Source organism: Marmota flaviventris, chromosome 18, assembly GCF_047511675.1.
Source record: "Marmota flaviventris isolate mMarFla1 chromosome 18, mMarFla1.hap1, whole genome shotgun sequence".
Classification (NCBI taxonomy): domain Eukaryota; kingdom Metazoa; phylum Chordata; class Mammalia; order Rodentia; family Sciuridae; genus Marmota; species Marmota flaviventris.
The window spans coordinates 46,908,913-46,930,642 of NC_092515.1; the positions used below are offsets into that span (position 1 = coordinate 46,908,913).

Genomic DNA, 21,730 nt, shown 5'->3' on the forward strand with positions numbered 1-21,730 from the left:
TGGAGATTAGGGTCTACTTTTTCTTCTGTTAGACTCAGGATCTCTGGTTTTATTCCTAGGTTCTTGATCCATTTTGAGTTGAGTTTTGTGCATGGTGAGAGATAGGGGTTTAATTTCATTTTGTTGCGTATGGATTTCCAGTATTCCCTGCAGCGTTTGTTCATTGAAGAGGCTATATTTTCTCCAATGCATGTTTTTGGTGCCTTTGTCTAATATAAGATAATATGAATTGTAAAGCATTCCGCTGTCATATGTAAATAAAAATATTAACAAAATAAAAGAATATAAAGGACAATAAGTGTTGGCAAGGATGTGGGGGGAAAGACACACTCATATATTGCTTGTGGGACAGCAAATTGGTGCAATCCATCTGGAAAGCAGTATGGAGATTTCTTAGAAAATTGGATAGGAACCACCATTTGACCCACCTATCCCATTCCTTGGTCTATACCCAAAGTCAGCATACTGTAGTAACACAGCCACATCAATGTTATAGCAGCTCAATTCACAATAGCTAAACTGTGGAAGCAACCTAGATGCCCTTAAACAGATGAATGGATAAAGAAACTGTGGTGTGTATATATATATATATAATGGAATATTACTCAGCATTAAAAGAAAACAAAATTATGACATTTGCAGGTAAATGGGTGGAGCTGGAGAATATCATGCTAAGTGAAATAAGCCAATCCCAAAAAAACCAAAGGCTGAATGTTCTGATCAGTGGATGCTGATCCGTAATGGGGGCGGGGCATGGGAAATGGAGGAACTTTGATTGTGCAAAGGGGGGGACGGGGAGGGGAGAGGGCATGGGAAAAGGAAAGATGGTGGAATGAGTGGACATCATGTTGGAATGGTGTGCACATTATGTACAACCAGAGAAATGAAAAGTTGTGCTGCAGTTGTGTATAATGAATTCAAATGCATTCAGCTGTCATATATACCTAATTAAAATTAATTAATTAATCTTAAAAAAAAAGAAAGTCAAATAGCACATCTTGTTAAGTCAGTTGAATTTCTAAGTTGGTAACAGTTTTTCAGAATCTTAACTAAAGCAAAGTGCCTCTGATTTTAATAGTCTGTCAGAGGACCTTCCCACACACCCAAATCATTAGGTCTAGTCTAAATGGTTAATGTTGTCAAAAATAAAGAATCAGCTTTTTTTTTTAAACCTTCATTATTTTTTTTATTGTTGATAGACATTTACTTATTTATTTGTTTGTTTATATGTGGAGCTAAGAATTGAATCCAGTGCCTCACACTTGCCAGGCAAGTGCACTGCCACGGAGCCATAATCCCAGCCCCAAGAATCAGCTTTTGTTTGTGTTGTTCACAGTGGAATCAGAAGGATTTTAAAAATTTTTGATGATTCAGATGTTTATCAGGAAAAAAAAAAACCCCACATGTCTTTGGAGGATTGTTCATGTATTACTTTTTTATTATTGTCTTTTTTGAAATGACATTTTGTGCATCGATAGTATATGATACAAATAAAAGGATTTATAGATTTATAGCATTATAGAGCATGCAGACCTGAGTTTAGACTTACTTTTGTGAGCTTGTTGTAAAATGGTTTGTATAATGAATTGTGCTTTTTTCTCTGTTTGTTCTTCCTAATTAGCTCCTGGGCTATAGTGAAAAGCCGATAAATCTACAGATGTTTATTGGAACAGCAGATGATCGATACTTACGACCTCATGCATTTTACCAGGTGCATCGAATCACTGGAAAGACAGTTGCTACTGCAAGCCAAGAGATAATAATTGCCAGTACAAAAGTTCTAGAAATTCCACTTCTTCCCGAAAATAATATGTCAGCCAGGTATCTTGAAACATACTCCCAAATGGGCACTTCTTTCTTTTCCTGAAACAGCTTTCAAAAGGACATATATATATATAGCTGGATATGGTGGTGCACACCAATAATCCTAGTGGGAGCCTGTGGTAGGAGGACAACAGGGCAAGTTTGAGGCCAGCCTCAGTAACTTAGCAAGACTCTGTTTCAAATTAAAAAACTGAAAATAAGTAGGGATGTAGCTCAGTGGTAAAGTACCCCTTGGTTTAGTCCCTACTACCTTTCATATATATGCACACACGTATACACAACATAATTATACACAGGTTATAATATGTCTATATATTACTTTCTTATGTAAAAATATAGTCATTGTTCCAAATTAACTGAATGATATTATATAAATAATTGTTAGCACATTTGCTACTAGTGGTGGCATATTTCCAAAAAGAAAATTCAATTTAGCATATGTTAGTGGATCATGAGCCACTAGCCAGGCATCATCTTAGGTAATAAAAATAAAAATATATCGACTTTCATCAATTACTCAGTGTAACAGAATGAACAATAAGTAAATAATTGCAATATAATTGTAATTGTTAAGTGTCCTATAAGAAAAACATTTGACTTTACCCCAGTTATCCCATTTGACTCATTACATACCTCCCCCTCTCCAAATGATGTGGCTAACCTTTGAGAATTCAAGTAAGCATCTTTTTGCTCCAGGATCTTACTTTTCCATATAGCATCAGAAATACATTAGTATACAGTTTGCTGTCTGCTGAGGGAAATTTAAAACTTAGCTTTGAACTGTCTTTTTCTTAAGAGCTCAAAAAATTGCTCTGGTAGGGGTCAAGTGTGCAGGCATTGTTTTCATTCATTTCAGTGGATTGTCAAAGTACTATATATGAATCAAGTTTAAGTGAAAATCACTAGAATCTTATTAGGCTTGCTCATTTTACTTGAGGGACAGTATAAAAAAGAGCCATATGAATACTCATTTAAATTTTTTTGAGATAGGGTCTTATTGTATTGCCCAGGCTAGTCTTGAACTTATGGTCTCAGATGATCCCTCTGCCTCAGCCTACAGTGCTGATACTACCTGTGTGCATCACCATGCCCAATTTGAATACTTATTTCTAATCTGAAGAATTACTGTTAAACATTTTCTTAGGTTGGTCACTGTTATATACACACATAAACTTCTTTCAACTTAAAAAAGTTGATGTTTCTTGATGGCATGGTAGGTTTTGCTTTACAGGCAACAGAAAACCTATAAAAACTTTTATCGTCTTTATTTTTGCTTTGCTTTCCAGAGAGTTCATGGTTAAGCTCAGTTATCATAATTGTAGTAATTTATTACAGTTTGGGGAGTATTTATTTCCTGTTCCTTATACTTCAAAATTTTTTGTTTTTCTTTTCTTGGCCTTATTTACATTATAAAATGCCTTATATCCTTTCTATAAATAACATACAAACCAATCAGTTAAAGGGGAAAAAAAAAGTACATGAGTTTCTGTGAAATAGTCTTAGGAAATTGGGAAAGGTTCAAATCCCAAATAGTGTGAAAAAATCAGAGTAGAGACAAAGCTGCAGGAACACCACTTTGGCTAATAACAAGCAAATAGCTCTCTTGCCCCATCCTGCACATGCACACCTGAAGCATCTCTGGCTATTCTGTCTATTCTCCACTGATAGATTGGGGAGCAGGAATTATATAGGATCAGAGGCTTATGACAATATTGTACATATTGTAGAAAGCATTGAGTAAAGCCAGATGTGATGATACACGTCTGTAATCCCAGCTACTTAGGAGGCTGAGGCAGGAAGCTAGGGCAAGTTGGAGGCTAGCCTGGGCAATGTAATTAGACCCTGTCTCAAAATAAAAAATAAAAAGTACTGGGGATGTAGCCAGTGGTAGTGGGTTCATTTGCCAGTATTAAGAAAAAGGATTGAGGGGCAACTGGGAAGTTACCCAAACCTAAGAAGCTTTTTCCATGGGGAATAGATAACAAAGAAGCTAATGCCAGATGATCCTGTTTTGCCCAGTAACTTAATACTAGGTAAGCTACTAACTGGGATAAGCTAGTATCCAAGCAACGTATTGAATGTAACTATATTATATTCAATCGTTGTAGTTTTAGACAGTGGGAAATATAAAATTCTAAGTGATAGATAAGACCATTGTTCAAAATAATTTATGTATAAGTGAGTCTTAGGTATGTATTAAATGGATTTACTGTTCTCTAAAGGCAATAAAAGTAGGAAGATTAGTAAATACTCCCCCAGTTTTACCTAGTTATCCCCAAACTTGGTTATTTCATGATTAAATCTCTTGTACATATAAGAATAAACTGTAAATCACAGAGCCATCCTACAAGGTACTTCAACATAGGATGCCAGTGTTCATTGCCTTACCTTCTCATAACTCCTTTCTGTTTTTAAAATTGGATAAGTACGGATGTGGCAAAGTTATACTGTGGTATAAAATAAAGACAGTTATAATTTTAAACAGAATTTAATACTTATTTTCATTGTTGTAAATGAATATTTCTATGGGTTTGTGGGGTTTTTTGTGATTTGTTAGAATTTTAAGATAGTCATACATATATCTTTGTTTTTTGACGTGATTCTGCATAGATATTTCTGCCCTGACAAATTGACAGTACACATCTGTGTAATTTAGTTGTTTAGAAACACTCCTTATCAGTAAGCAAATAAAATTTTTGTATTTTTCTCCCTAGTATTGACTGTGCAGGTATTTTGAAACTTCGAAATTCAGATATAGAGCTTCGAAAAGGAGAAACTGATATTGGCAGAAAGAATACTAGAGTACGACTTGTGTTTCGTGTACACATCCCACAGCCCAATGGAAAAGTCCTTTCTCTGCAGATAGCTTCTATACCTGTTGAATGCTGTAAGTGAGATTGTGATATGTTTTAAGATGTTATTGAAAATAGTTTATTTTCTATTTTGCTTTTAATGTAATGTGTACATTAAAAGTATAAACTGAAAGTGTGTGTGGTGGCACATGCCTGAAATCCCAGTGATTTGAGAGGCTGAAGCAGGAGGATTGCAAGTTTAAAGCCAACCTCAGCAACTTAGTGAATTCCTAAGCAACTTAATGAACTTTGTCTCAAAAAATAAAAAGGGCTGGGGGTGTGGCTCAGTGGTTAAGCACCCATTAGTTGAATCCACGGTAAGGAAAAAAAAGTATGTTTAAATAATGACTGAGAAAAATTAGATTATGTTTCATGTACCTGTAAAGGTTAAAAAAAAAAAAAAAGTACTGTCACTAAAGTAACATGTATACACTTCTAAAAATTCATGATTGAAATGTGTACTTCATGTGTTTCAATTAATTGGTTATTTAGAAAACTATACAAAATACATGTACACCTGATGTTGCAATGATCATCTAAGTATTCTCTTGATAGAAGAATTATTTGGTGTTGTCCTCTAGTAGGTTTTTTAGATTTGTCTTCTGTTACTTGTATGTAATACAGTTATACATTTTTGTACTAATATGCTTTTGGGAATTAGATTTGTAAATTTTAACAGATGATTGTATGGAAGAAATATATTAAAAATTTAGTTGGAAAAAGAAAAGATGAGATAAATGTATGGGAATAAAGGTGAAGTTGAAGATATTAAGTAGTCTAAGAAAATAATTTAAAGATATAACATTTTAATATATCCTTCCTTGTTTTTTAAACCAGCCATGTTCTTTCACTGTGAAAGCCTAATGAATTAATCCCTAAATTTACTTTTAATTTTATTTTGTAGCTTGAGCTTGTCTCATTTATGTGAAATCTTTAGACTAATATTTTGGTTTTTTTCCTCAACTGTTAAAAAAAAAAAAAAACAGCCCAGCGGTCTGCTCAAGAACTTCCTCATATTGAGAAATACAGTATCAACAGTTGTTCTGTAAATGGAGGCCATGAAATGATTGTGACTGGATCTAATTTTCTTCCAGAATCTAAAATAATTTTTCTTGAAAAAGGACAAGGTAAATAATATAAATTGATTGACTGTAAGGGGCAAAAGGATGAAATAAATTTAGATATTTAATTAACATTAATCACAAAATAATTTCTCTGACTCTACAGGCATCATTTATATACTAGATTTTATTATAAACCAAACATTTATTCAATTTCCATATAAATGTGGAATTATCTTTAAGCATGTCTTTTCCTTGACATTTCTGCTCTTAGGTACACATTCAAAGAATTTAAAACAAAAAAAATTTAAGTTACAGATGTTTTTAGCAACATTATTCATAATAACCAAAAATTAGAAACAACCCAGATAACACCTCAAATACTCAACAGTTGGCAAATGCATAATCAGAATGTGGCATATCCATTCAACAATAAAAATTAATGAATTAATAAAAATTAACCCGTGATTCGGAATGGATGAACCTTGAAGTCGTGATATGGTACTTGAAAGAAGCTCACACAAAAGACCATATACTGTATAGTTCCATTTATACAAAATTTCCACAATAAATAATCTATGGACACCAAAACTAAGTTAATGGTTGCTCATAGTTGGAGAGGGTTGTCAATTTGAGTGACAACTGATATCTGCAGGGTTTCTTTGGGGGGCAAGAAAAAAAAAATCTTCTGAAATTAGAGACAGGGTCTCACTGAGTTGCTTATTACCTCGCTTTTGCTCAGGCTGGCTTTAAACTCACCATCCTCCTGTCTCAGCCTCCTGAGCCACTGGGATTACAGGCCAACCCTACTGCACCTGGCTGATTTGTATACTTTGAAAGGATGAAATTAGCCTGGAGGGCTGGCACACACCTGTAATCTCAGTGACTTGGGAGACTGAGGCAGGAGGAATGGCATTTCATGACCAGCCTTGCCAAGTTCAAGGTCAAGCTTGTGCAATGTATCAAAATCCGGTCTCAAAGAATAAAAGGGGCTGAGGATTTAATTCAGTGGTGCACCTCTGGGTTTCATCCCCATTATCTCTCTCTTTTTTTCTCTCCCTCCTTCCCTCCCCAGTTTCTCTCTCTCTCCCCCCCTCTCTCTTACACACACACACACACACAAGCACTCATGCATGCACATGCACACAGAAAGAAAGAGAAAAAAGAAATTTATAAGATGTGAATTATATTTATAGATTATGGGTTATATCAACTTTTGAAAAAGTAGAAGAACCCTATGTTTATTGGGGAGTTTATTTTTATCCCTTAAGAATATTTAAAACATTTTTCCATCATTTGGTCTCCCCTCATCTTTAACAATAATTACAAATTACCACTCTTAAAAATACTATAAACAAATAGTTTATACCTCTCGCCCCATTTAAGACATACAACTTGCAGCTGGGCTCAATGGTGAATGCCTGTAATTCTAGTGACTTGGGAGGCTGAGGCAGGAGGATCGTGTATTCGAAGCCAGACGCAGCAACTTAGTGAGGCCCTAAGCAACTCAGGAAGACCCTGTCTCTAATAAAATATAAAGAAGGGCTGGGGATGTGGCTCAGTAGTTAAGCACCCCTGTGTTCAATCCCTGGTACCAAATATATATTTATATATAATATATAAATTGCTGTTGGAGGGTTCTTGCCAGACTGTCTGAGTGGATCCTTTGCCTGAATTGATGCTTGCTTTTTCCTCTACAGTTTTATTTTATTTCCCTATTTTGGGATTCCATAATAGTACATATATTTTTCTGGGAATTGTTTATTTCAGAGGTCAACAATAAGATTGATCTACATCCATCAATGTAACTAGAATTTTTTCACATTCACTAATATATAGCTTTTACTGTTGAATATATTAAAGTTTATTATCCCTTTTCTTAGTGGGTATTTGAACTGTGTTCATGTTTTAGCACTGCCAGCAGTAGCTTTCAGTGTTGTTATGAATGTTCTGGTCCTTATCACCTGGTGAATTAAATTTTTTTTAATGTAGTAAAATGGTATTCTGAACTTTGGTATGAAATTTCCTGATGTCTATTAAGAGTTTTATTGACAATTCATGTTGACTTTTTGTGCAATACCTATTCTTGTCATTGCCCATTTTTTTCTACTGGGTTAGTTTTTCATTTATATAATCTAAATATTGAAGTGAGTTAGGGAAGTGTACCACATCTTTTCCCACTATCTGTGACAGAACAGCCATTATTTTCCAAAGATGGAGTGGGTTATCTGGTAAGGGAATGAATTTCCTTTCCATCATTTGAGGTATATGAGCGAAAGTTTGCCACTGCTTTGTGAGTTCACTCTGAGGACTTTCATTCACTTGATGGATAGAATGAATTCTTTCTCCCCATTTTTTCCCCACAATTATGCTTTCTTTTCATATTAGAAGTCAGTAAGGAAAAGATTCCTTTTGCCATAAATTTGTGATACTACATACATAAAATTTTGTTAGTATACTTTCTGACTTAAATTGCTTTTAACTGAAATTGTTTCTTTCAACAGATGGACGACCTCAGTGGGAGGTAGAAGGGAAAATAATCAGGGAAAAATGTCAAGGGGTAAGAAATTCAATCTTTGTGTATATAAATTCAATCTTTGTGTACATAAAATAACCTTTAATATTTGATAGAATAAGGTATGTCACTGCATAGTATGTGATGCATTGTTTTTATTCTACTAGAAGTTGGATGATTAAAAAGCAGTTTCTCAGCCTGTTATCGTGGATGATTAAAAAGTTGTTGGATGATTAAAAAGCAGTTTCTCAGCCTGTTATGGTGGTAAATGTTTGTGGTTCCACCTATGTGGGAGGCAGAGGCAGGAGAATCACCTTAGCTCACGAATTTGAGATAGCCTGGGCACCATGACAAGTCCTCATCTCAAATAAATAAATAGCGACCTGGGGTTGTGGCTCAGTGGTAGAGCGCTTGCCTGGCACCTGCAGGGCGCTGGGTTCGATCCTCAGCACCACAAAAAAATAAAATAAAGGTATTGTGTCCGACTACAACCAAAACAACAAAATGTTAAAAAAAAATAAAGTAAAAGAACTTTTTTAAAATGGCGGGGTAGGAGTTTCTCCTTTAATGATTAAAGGGTTTGTCTTTATCAAAACTGAAGTATCCATGTAGTAAATCTCCAGATTACTTATATGACTGATTGACGTGTATAATTTTGTATGATGGTAGAACCTTGTATTTAAGACTCATAAATTACTCTGAATTTAGCAGGTGCATTACGTTTTTAGTTCTGAGTGTAACACAATCTTTCTTTTCATGCTTCTTAGGCTCACATTGTCCTTGAAGTTCCTCCGTATCATAACCCAGCAGTTACAGCTGCAGTGCAGGTGCACTTTTATCTTTGCAATGGCAAGAGGAAAAAAAGCCAGTCTCAACGTTTTACTTATACACCAGGTATGAGGAGTTTTTGTGATGGTTTATTATAAGCTTGCTTTCATATTGAATAAAAATTTGCTCAATGGATACTATATTAGAATATTCAAAGTACTTTGATCATAATCAATAAAAATATCAACATATACCTGAATTTATATTGACTTTAAATTTTGTTTTTTAGTTGTAGATGGACACAATACCTTTATTTTACTCGTTTATTATTTTTATGTCATGCTAAGGATCAAACCCAGGGCCTCTCATGTGCTAGGCAAGCACTCTACCCCTGAGCCACAACCCCAGCTCTTCTTTGACTTTAAATATGAGATGTGCTGATAGTTAACTTGTAGTGATTTATTATTTAAAAAAAAAATCAGAAGATGAAATGTAAGTTTGAAGTTTATTTATTTATTTATTTAATATTTATTTTTTAGGTATAGATAGACACAACACAATGCCTTTATTTTTATGTGGTGCTGAGGATCGAACCCGGTCTCGCCCATGCTAGGGGAGTGCTTGAGCGCTCTACCACTGAGCCACAATCCTAGCAAGTTTTTTTAGAAGTTGTCAAAAATCATCAACCCTAGCTGGGTGTGGCAGCTTTAGAGCCTGAGGCAGGAGGATCACAAGCTCAAAGCCAGTCTCAGCAACTTAATGAGGTTCTGTCTCAAAATTAAAAAATAAAAAAGACTGGTGATGTGGCTTAGTGGTTAAGCGCCCCTGGATTCAGTCCCTGGTTACCCCACACACCTCACCCCCCAAAAAAAGTCACCAACCCTAAATACCTTTGACTTGGGAGACTGAGGCAGGGCAATCACAAACTTGAGGCCAGCCTAGATAACTTAGTGGAACTTTGTCTCAAAATAAAAAGGCTGGGGAAGGAGGGGCAAGTGTTTGTGAGTATGTGTATGCTGTTGGGTCATGAATTCCCTTTGTAGCCATAGCACACAGAAAGACAGTGTGCCCATTTCATAATGCCTTCATCTTTTTTATTTTTTTAAATGGTTTTATTTGTTCTTTTTAGTTATATATTATAAGAGTAGAATGTATTTTGACATATTATACATAAATGGAGTATAAGTTCCCATTCTTATGGTTATAAATGATGTGGAGTTATACTGGTTATATATTCATATATGAACATAGGAAAGTAATGTCCAATTCATTCTACTGTTTTTCCTATTCCCGTTCCCCTATCTTCCTTCATTCTCCTTTGTCTAATCCAAAGTACTTCCATTCTTCCCCCCTTGTTGTGTGTTAGAATGTGCATATCAGGTGATGTTTTTATTTTAATCATAATGAAAAATTTCAGGGCTGGGGATGTTGATCAGAGGTAGAGTGCTTGTCTGCCATGCACAGAAAAAGAAAAATCTCTTGGATTTTCATTTGACAAACATCAGCTGTGTCATACTATGGGCTTTGGGGGCTGTAATGTTGATACCAGGTTTTTTGATTTCACACACTAACAAAGAGATTTTGATACCTCTTTTTGTAGCAGTTCAAGTGTTGTAACTTTCCAGTTTTTTATTATGACACAAAAATATATGCAGTAATACATGCTGATGGTTGCATACTTGGAGAATAAATATTTATTGGTCTTTTCTATACTAGGAACTGTGCTAGTCACCAGGGCATATGATAATTTCAAAAATTGTGGTGATAAAATAGATAGTAGACTGTTTCAAAAAGTGAACAGTAACAACAGAAAACAAAGAAATCATAGTAAATTATCCATAACTTATTCTTGGAGAAACTTTTAGTTTATAGTAAGTGAGAAGAACAGTTATTTTTGAGAAGGTGCTGGTTTTTCATTTATCATGCATGTTTTTAATGGCCTGGTTATATTTCATTTATTGTCTATAAGGGCTACTTATATTCCCAAATCCAAAATCATTATTACTTGATAATGTTAGTATATTACTTGAATATAATATTTCAGATAGGGCTGGGGATGTGGCTCAAGTGGTAGCGTGCTCGCCTGGCATGCGCGTGGCGCTGGGTTCGATCCTCAGCACCACATACAAATAAAGATGTTGTGTCCACTGAAAACTAAAAAATAAATATTATTAAAAAAATAATAGTAATATTTCAGATAATTGAAAGATAGAATACAAATCTTTGAAAGCTAAAGATTTTGGTTAGCAATTTTGTTCATTCACTAATTGAGTAAGTATTTGGGTGGTAAAACCTGCTAGGTGGCAAAACCTGTCAGTCCTTTTTTGCATAGGACTTATGTCTAGTGGGACAAATAGGACTTAGTAGGTAGGTAAATAAATACTAGCTAATTTGAATTCTGCTCAGCCTCTAACTTTGGAGCTTCCTATGTGGGAGTCCCCTTTCCACTTTGATTTCCAGGAAGCTATTGAAGCAACATACCTTCCCCTGAGGCCCAATAGAAGTTACTTGCACTAGAGGTATGATCTGAGCTCTAGTTTTGGAATAATGGGGCCTTGCAGGGTAGCATTGGAGTCCAACTCTCATGTGTAACATTGTCTCTGGGAAAGGATATTCTGTATTCTAAGCAGTTGATTGGATAGCCTGTCTTTTGGATTGTGGTGGTTCTGATTGCAAGAGAAAGCATGTTGTAGAGTCAGGAGATCAGGTATTAGCTCTACCCCAGATAGTACTCACTGAATGTAAGTAAATTAATTTCAAATGGTTTTCAATTGTTTAAGTTGCTCCATTTCTCATATAAAGCTTTATGTAAAACCCAATATTATTAAAAAGAATAAAAGCTAACTAAACTGCACTCTTTGCGATGAAAGACAAAATGTAAAGCTTCTTGTATCTGAATGTTGCATTCACTGCCACATCCACTACTTGAAGGGATGTGTTAGGCTGCCAGTGGTTTGAAAACCACTAGACGAGTTAATGTTTTTCTTGAATGCCTGCATGCATTGATACTCTAAATTTGAGAATGAGTATATATAACACAAAAGATAGAGATAATTTGTTTCCAAAATTCAACTCATTCTAAATATTGTTAAGCTTCCTGTGTTAGTTTTTTGTTGCTGTGACCAAAATACCTGCATTAACAACTTAAAGGAAGAAAACTGTATTTTGACTCATGGTTTCAGATGCTTCCCACTATGTTTGGCTCCATTGCTTTAGCCTTGAAGCAAGGTAAAATAACATCATGGTGTATGTGTGTGGTAAAGAAAAGCTCAAGGTGTTGGGGGAAGGGGGTTAGGACAAGATATAATCCTCAAGGGCACACTTCTGAGGACCCATTCTTTCTATTAGACTCTAATAATGCCTTCAGATCATTAACCCACTTATGAAATCAGATCCCTCACAATCCAGTCACTTCCCAAAAGCCCTCACTCTGAACAGTGTATTGGGGAGACCAGGCCTTCAACATGTGAGCTTTTGGGAGATATTCCAAATCCAAAACAGCAGTACCTTTAACTATCTTTTATCCAACCAAGAATAAATGATCATGGATGGGCCAGTGGTGAGGACTTCCATGGTTTGGTCATGTTGGAGTGTCAGCCCCTTATAGACAAAAAGAATAATAATTGATTTGGCAGAGCAGAACTAACATTCAATTTAGCAGAGCAAATCTCTCAATTTAAGTATGCAGATGTTGGTTAAAAGCATAAGAATAAGGTTTGAATCATGTAGGGAAAAAAAAGTAGATGTTATACTGTAGTTTTCAGTCCCTTTGTCTGGCCCCGCTCCAACCCCGTACTGGGGATTGAACTCAGGGGCACTCGACCACTGAGCCATATCCCCAGCTCTATTTTGTATTTTATTTATTTAGAGATAGGGTCTTACTAAGTTGATTAGTGCATCACTGTTGCTGAGGTTGACTGTAAATTAGTGATCTTCCTGCCTCAGCCTCCTGAGCCTCTGGGATTACAGGTGTGTGCCACTGCACCCTGCTTTGTCTGCTTTGTAGTCACAGTAAGCAACTATTCATGTAACCAAGGGATCTACTTCTGCCCTCAGAATTAAGGGATAAGAGTAGGCTTTCTTTCTTTTTTTTTTTTTTTTTAACTATTTAGTGGCATTATACATCAACCCTCTAACAATGGTATAAGACAAGTTTCTTGTACATACATTTTCTTTTTTTAAAGAGAGAGAGAATTTTTTAATATTTATTTTCTAGTTTTCGGCGGACACAACATCTTTGTTTGTATGTGGTGTTGAGGATGGAACCCGGGCCGCACGCATGACAGGCAGGTGCGCTACCGCTTGAGCCACATCCCCAGCCCAAGAGTAGGCTTTCTTAATAGTCTCTCTCCTTAAGTAGAAATATAATTCTGGTTATAGGATTCATTGTAACTTTTCTGAGACCACAGTAGGAGCTGTAGTGGAGGAAAAAACAACAACAACAAAAAATTCTACTGGTTTAGGGACACAGTTCTAATTCTGCCAAGGTCAGAATAAAAGTCAATAGGTGAGAACTTAAGAAAAGTCAGGAACCAGTAGATACGGTGAACTTGAAACTCCTGAGCAAGAATCAGAAACAGGATAGAGGCCTGAACAGTGGTGCTCAGAAGCAACAAGATTGCTCATAACATTTCTCTCTGTCCTTGGTGTTCTTGTCTCATTGTTAGTGATGGGGTTAGCTTTGCCAGATTTAGAGCTTACTGCAGGTCAATCATGAGCGCGTTATATTCTTGTTAGGATGTCAGCATAAAATGCAGAATTCAAATACTCCTCTAAACAAGCATTCATTTCTCTCTTTTTCAGTGAGATGTACTATCAGCTAACCAATTTTTAGCCTAAACAAAAGACTCTAAATTGAACATCAAATTCCTGAACTAACTAAATGACTTTGAATAGAAACAAACTTTTCAATCCTCAGATTGAGACCATGATTGTGTGAAGAGACTTGTATTGGGCAGGAGTTTTATAGATAGTCACATGAGGTTTGACCTTTATTTAGGTCTCTTATCTTCTTCTGACATTAAATGAAGTTCTTTTATTTTGTGACGATCGTGAAAATTTTAATTATGTTAGCTAGAATTATAACCCGAAAAGAGCAATGAAATAATAATTACTTTTATTTTTTAAAAATATCATTATTATTTTGGTGGTACTGTTGATCATATCCAGGGGTTTAGTATCACTGAGCTACACCCTCAGCCCTTTTTATTATTTAAAACAGAGTGTCACTAAGTAGCTGTGACTGGCTTTGTCCTTTTCATGTCTCTTCAATAGGAGACTTGAAGCGGGTAATTTTTAGAAAACTAGATAAACAGTACTTGTTAAGGGAAATATTAAAATCAGTTTACTGGTAGTTAATTTGGAAGCTGATTTTATATGCTCACTAAACAAAATAAAATCATTAATTCCTACTATGAGAGATCTTTTCATCAGGAAGATTCATCCTAAATCATGGATATACTGCTTGATGTGATAAATAATAATGGTTGGTATTCATAGCCTCTGCTTGCTTGATGGAATGGTAAATCGAAATCTTTATAATACAGTGTACTACATAAAAGGTATGGACTTTGGAGGCAGAAAAATCTGGTTCAGATATTTTTAATGCCACTTAACTGCTGTAAGACCTTGGTATCTTTAATCTCCTTTTCATTATACTCATCCTATAAGGTAAGGAAATAATCTCGTAAAGGTTGTCTTGAAGTAAGTTAGCATCTTTCAGTTGCATGGGATAGAAATCCAATTTAGACTGTCTTAAAGAGAACTTACTGGCCCATGTAATTAGGTTAACCAGAAGACTGGCTTTTTAAGCATGGTTCAGCTGAAACAGTGTTGTCTCAGGCTCAGGCTTTCTCTTTTTTGTTTTAACACTGCTTTTTTTCCTCTCCTTTTGGCTCATTCTCTGGAAAGCTCTCACCAGATGGCATTTCTAGGTTTGATCTTGTTAATTAGCAATCCTAGATTAAAGAGCTGGCATGTGCAAGTGTGTGCATGCACACACATACACATAACACATATACCTATATGTCTCAATTTAGATGATCATATTCAGATCTAGCCAGGTACAGTGGTGCACGCCTATAATCCCAGTGGCTTGGGAGGCTGAGGCAGGAGGATCGCTAGTTCAAAACCAGCCTTAGCAAAAGCCAGGCAATAAGCAACTCAGTGTTGTTCCCCCCCCCCCCCGCCCCCACTACAGCTCTAAATAAAATATGAATAGGGCTGGGGATGTGGCTCAGTGGTTAAAACTGAATTCAACCCCTGGGATAACCCCACCCCCACCCCGAGAAAAAAAGAACAAAATAAATCTCTAGTCTAATTCTGTTGAGTTTTGGGGTTCTGCATATATTCTGGATATTGAGCCCTTTTCAGATATAGTGATAGGTTTCAGATCAAGGATTCCAAATTCAATGCTTTATTAAGCCATAGGGTTTAATTTTTTCTTCATTTATTTTTGGATAGGTAATATATACAAAGTGAAAAACATTAAAAGGCATAAAAAGTATATGGTAAAAAGTAAATCTCCTTCCTGCTTCTGTCTTTCTGTCCTTTCCCAGTAGTGAATATAACACTTAATGGTTTCTTGTGCATCTTCTTAGAGATATCCATACATATACAAACATTTGTATATGTATATATACACTCAGTGTTTTACATAAAATGCCCTTCTCTGAAGGTATTTGAGTTTGCCATTCCCTGCTTGGATACATATTACATTTATATAACTTAAAATGAAGGTCTGCCATAATTATTTTATGTATTGCATAATAACATAGTTTTGATCATTTTCTTTTCAGTTTTGATGAAGCAAGAACACAGAGAAGAGATTGATTTGTCTTCAGTTCCACCTTTGCCTGTGCCTCATCCTGGCCAGACCCAGAGGCCTTCCTCAGATCCAGGGAACCCACGTGACTTTTTACTGTCAGCACAGAGAGGCTTGGTTTGTCCCATTCAGCAAGCATATGCCTCTATGGTAACCTCATCCCATCTACCACAGTTGCATTGTAGAGAGGAGGGAGCAGGTAAAGAGCAGCATATGCTACCTTCTTCAGTTGTGCACCAGCCTTTTCAAGTTACACCAACATCTCCTGTGGGGTCTTCCTATCAGTCTATGCAAACTAATGTTGTGTATAATGGACCAACTTGTCTTCCTGTTAATGCTGCCTCTAGTCAAGAATTTGATCCAGTTTTGTATCAGCAGGATGCAGCTCTTCCTAATTTAGTAAATCTTGGCTGTCAACCGCTATCATCCATACCATTTCATTCTTCAAATGCAGGCTCGACAGGGCATATCTTAGCACATACACCTCATTCTGTGCAAACCTCGCCTCATCTGCAATCAATGGGATACCATTGTTCAAATATAGGACAAAGACCTGTTTCTTCTCCGGTGGCTGACCAAGTTATTAGTCAGCCTTCCCCTCAGTTGCAGCATATAACATATGGTCCTTCACGTTCAGGGTCTGCTACAACAGCTTCCCCAGCAGCCTCTTGTTCCTTGGCTAGTTCACCACTTTCTGGGCCACCGTCCCCTCAGCTGCAGTCTATGCCTTATCAATCTCCTAGCTCAGGAACTGCCTCATCACCATCTCCAGCCACCAGAATACATTCTGGACAGCACTCAACTCAAGCACAAAGTACAGGTCAGGGAGTTCTTTCTGCACCTTCATCTATAATATGTCACAGTTTGTGCGATCCAGCATCATTTCCACCTGATGGGACAACTGTGAGCATTAAGCATGAACCTGAAGATCAGGAACCTAACTTTTCAACCATTGGTCTACAAGACATCACTTTAGATGATGGTAAGTCCATCTATATGGGATTTTTTTTTTTTTTGTATGTGTTTGTGTGCTCACATGCACGCATGTGTATGTATGTGTGTGAATGTGGGGTGAGGTGGAGTTACTGGGGATTGAACCCAGGATTTCACACATGCTAGGCAGGCATTCCACCACTGAGCTATATCCTCAGTCCTCATCTGTGTGTTCTTAAAGGAATGAAAATTCAGAAACTTCTCCCAAGAGTCATGAAATAGTTACTGTGAATTATTTATTGGCGTAAATAAGTAAATTGCTATTACTAGAAATACATATTAATATATAACTTTGACCATCAGTAGGAAAATCTATACTTTGAATTGATATACCACTAGTATTTATTGATGAATTAGGGCATCCTTTGAACATATAATAAAATCACAGTAGCTAGAGAATGGAATTCAGGAGCATTAATTCAGTGAACATTGCTGAATAATACCATCTATTGCAAGAAATGGAACTAGATTCAGAGAATACTAGGAATATATTCAGGTAGAATTCCTGTCCTTGCAGAGACTCATACAAGTGTCCTTCCTGCTCCCCTGTGGTCATGATAGCTTGCCGAGTCAGGGAATGGTGATGTTTGGTTTGCTGTTGCTACTACCGACTGTTGGCATGGAAATAAATTTATTTATTTATTTATTTTTTTTAGGAGTAGTGTCTTTAATGGGTTCCGCCCCCAATGCCCGCCAAGCTGCCCTTCTAAATTTTATTTTTTATTAATGTATTTGGTATACAAATTTCTGATTTTGTGAAATCATTCAGTTAGAGAACTATAGGATAATTAATCATTTCAATAATCAGAGTTTCCCAAAGATAGAATTTTCAGGTCATAATTTTATAGCTTATTCTTGGCTTTGCTATTTACATAAAATGAAATTTTGTATATGTATTCAGTTAAAGCTACCTTAGAAATGGAAGTATGTCTGGGAAAGCATGATTCTGTGACTAGGGAATGAATGGTACAATAGAGAATGGTTTTCAAGGCATGAATGTTGGAACATCCCTAGATAAGAGAACCACACCAAAAACTAGCATAGCAATTTCCTATTCATTATCTAACCCCGACCTTACCATTCCTCTACTTCTGAGGTAAATAGTGAAATTCCAAAGGTCACACCACTAGTAAGCGTCAGAGCTGAGACTTTGATTCAGGTTTTTTTTTTTTTTTTGGTCTATTTCTTGTGGTGCTAAAGCAGGTTTCTGAATTTTTAAAAAATATCTGGATAGTTAGGGACATTCTTAGGACTATGTGTGCAAAATTTCACTGCATGAACACATGTTGACAGCTGCATCTGATATGTCACACTTGCAGGATCTGGTATTAAACATCTTGCTGTGCTGTCTCTGCACAACTGGCGTAAATGTCACTGCTTACTTATGAAGCCTGGAGATATACACAGAAGATACTACCACTTTTATGCTAAACAAATTTGAAATAAAGGCTTTTCCATATATACACAGGCTTTTTAAATGTTATCTATACTTTCTTTAGGCAGTTTTAAACTTATTTTTCATAGTGCTTTTCACCCCTAAACCTTGGGTAAGATCTTATCCTCATCACTCATTTGTGTTTTAACTGAAGATATGAGATATTTTGAGCAGGTTTCTAATGGTATTTCAATTCTTTTTTTTTTTTTTTAATAAAACAAACGAAGATACTTTTCCTTCTAAAAAGAGACCAAAGCCTAGAACCTATTTATTACAGATTGAGTGATATGAAAAGAGGGGCACAACAAATTAAAATTTCTAGAAAAGGTTTTATGAAAATTGATTTCACCTTTTGAATATATGAAGATGTATTGCAAAAATAGAACATCTGGAGAGATGGGGTCTGAGGGCATTATATAAAAGCAATTTTATTTTTGCTTCATTCATTATATAGGGGACGTGATCAAGAAAGTTTTCAGATTGTAGCCTCACAGAGGACAGGGACTGGCTATTGAATTCTCTCATTGCCACCCATCAGAGGATTTGATACAAACTCAGTCATGTCAAGCACTAATTAGAAAAAACTAAATGTATTCTGTGCACCTTGGATTATTTGCTATATGTCTATGTTTGTGAGTATGTGTGCATGCGCATACACACACTTTTTTTTTTTTTTTTTTTTTCAGTGTTGGGAATTGAAACCATAGTCTTACATATGCTAGCCTAGTACCCTACCACTGAGCTATGTTCCCAGCCCCTTGCTAAGTTGCCAGGGCAGGCTTCAAAATTGCGATCCTCCTACCTCAGCGTACTGATTTGGCCAGCATCCTGATTTTATTATAAAATCAGTGACATTTAGAAGAGAAGATATGAGTGCATCTGGAAATATTCTAATAATACTTGATAGATGATGAAGAATGAGTCTTACACAGAGCCTAAGGTACACAGTGTTATATACTTGAGTTAATGGCAGAGAGTAAAGATTTAACACCCAGGTCTCCTGATTCTAGGAGTTCAGCAGTCATGTTTATAATTAGCCTAAGGGTTGAGGTGTTAGAGTGAGTATGGAACATACAGAATAAGGGAAAGAAAATGCCATTTTCATACTGGTGAGTGAAGCTCAGTGGTAGAGCACTTGCCTTAGCATGACCCTGGATTTGATCACTAGAATCACAAAGCAAATTAACAAACAAAAAACATAAATGTCATTTTCTCCATAGATGCTTGTTTTGTGAGAGGGGCTAGGACCATCTTCAATGTAATTCTCAATATTAGATGAAGTTTTAAATGTTCTCTATTTCATCCTCTTCTACCAGAGGAGCACTTTAGTGTTCTTTGTGATATTATATTCCTTTGGGTTCCTTTGGAACGTCTCAAAGCCTCTGAAGTTCTACTATTCTTCTAGTTTTATGTGGACTCTGATGCCTCTGGAATCATGCAGAATTAATTGAATCCTTCTATTCACTGATGTTTAAGTTTATTTTCACAATGCGATATCCAGAGGGAACATACTCTAATCAGTTCAGTATAGGTTAGGATCATCACCTTACTTCTTCAGAAGACTAACATTATGTCTTGAGATCATGGGATTTTCTTAGCTTCATTGTGCTGTTAATTTAAATTGTGAGTTATAATTATTTTCAAACTCACCCCCCTTTGTTTGAATCAAAGACTAAACTTTACAGTTATTCTCATTCAGTTTCATTGAGGTGGTTTTGACCCCTCAAAACAACTTTCCAAGCTTAAAAGAGTTCCAGAAGCATTTGTGTTTAATAGATGTATGGTTCCTGCTTCAGGGAGCATACCTTAGGGGTAATAACAGCTGGACTTTAACCCAGCAGTTCTCTTTCAATCAGTCCCCTTGGAAGGCTGTAGTCTATACTCATTCAAGGCATTATTCAAAACTAATTTTGATACTTGCCTTTATTTTTTTTTTCCTTAGCTCCCTTCATATATCATTGTCTGACCTTGAAAAGTGTGTTCTATAGCATCAGATTATCAATGAGTTTCTATTCATGCTATAATTGGTATGCTTAGAACTGTAATTTTTTCATAAACTTCTCTGCATTATGATGTATTTACCCTACTTTTGGGACCAAAGATTTAACCACTTATTTTATAATGTAGAAATTGTCATGGTTATGTTTTAAACATTAAAACATAAATTGTCACAGTTATGTTTTAAAGATTACACTATTGTAAAACTAGACAGTCTTAGACCATTAAATGTAGGCCCATTTAATTTGTGATTGAGCTGAGTCCTATTACAACTTTCCATTAGAGTCCTTTCTCGAATCCCATTTGTCCTCCTTTGTTCACAGACTAACAGAGCTGCAGCTGCAGCTTTTTATCAGAGAAGAGGTTGCATGTTAAATATAGCCTGACCTGCTGGCTGTGGTGAAAACTGACACTGCCACTTGTGGGTTCTGTGTAGCAACATGCTGATCCTGACATGTAGGGCAACTGCAAATTTGACAGTAAACGGGGTCTCTAGATATGACCTTAGCTGTTTCAGTTCTGTGTGTAAGTGACAAATAGAAAAACCTGCTTTTAAGTAGATTTTTTTTTTTTTTTTTAAAGCAAGGAAATGATAAACCCATGATCTAAATGGTTACTTAATGGGGGAAGCAGGAAGCTTGTGTGAGGGAGGAACAGAGAGGTAATTATGTCAGCATTTTGGTGCACCTGTTAGATAGTAGTTTCACTAGTGTTTACATATTTATATAAATAATTATATTTAAATAAAATATGCCATGCACAGCTAATAGGGAGAGAGTATCATGAATGAAGTTATTATAGTTAATCTACTTCCGGGTACTGGAGAAGAGGGGAAAAGATAGTTAATAACTGAACTATCTCTTTTAAGTGTGACACTGGCTCCTCTGTCAGGAAACATAAATGTACCATCCAGCCTTAGACATATTTATGATGAATAATTCCAGAGACTGAAAAGTCCCATAAGTAATGTCATGTAGGTTTGGATTCTGGCTTATGCAGAGTATTCAAGACCTTAGACACTACTATCCTGGTATATACAATAAGAAACATTAATTTTTAGATCCAATGAAGAAAAAAGATATTTTATATCAAGTGTGTCTTTGTATCTTTATAGACACAATTATTCTACACCTTTAAAAATAAATGTTTTACAATGTGAGCAACAAATTTTTCTTTTAATTAACTTTATATTAAAATTTATACGTAAGCTAGGAAAAAATCCAAGAAAGGCCACTGTTAAATAAATAGCACATGAACCAGGTGTGGTGGCACACACCTATAATCCCAGCTGCTTGGGAGGCTAAGCAAAGAGGATCACAGAATTGAAGCCATTCTGGGCAATGTAGTAGTGAGACTCTGGCTTAGTGTAAAGTAAGAAAGAATGCGGATGTAGCCCAATGCTTGAAGGCTTGCTTAGAATATTAAAGCCCTGGGTTCAATTTCTACTTACTTAGCATACTT

The 21,730-nt window shown here is 36.0% G+C and overlaps 1 protein-coding gene across 2 annotated transcripts in view; it reads left to right on the top strand.

Moving 5' to 3' along the window:
• Nfatc3 (nuclear factor of activated T cells 3) overlaps positions 1-21,730 on the top strand; it is a 102,351-nt gene that overhangs the window by 61,538 nt on the left and 19,083 nt on the right. For both annotated transcript variants that reach the window (XM_027933248.3, XM_027933249.3), the window contains exons 4-9: positions 1,622-1,821; positions 4,539-4,711; positions 5,663-5,803; positions 8,242-8,297; positions 9,020-9,146; positions 15,818-16,825. In XM_027933248.3, the coding sequence (XP_027789049.1) occupies positions 1,622-1,821; positions 4,539-4,711; positions 5,663-5,803; positions 8,242-8,297; positions 9,020-9,146; positions 15,818-16,825 (1,705 nt within the window). The remainder of the gene's footprint in view (positions 1-1,621; positions 1,822-4,538; positions 4,712-5,662; positions 5,804-8,241; positions 8,298-9,019; positions 9,147-15,817; positions 16,826-21,730) is intronic.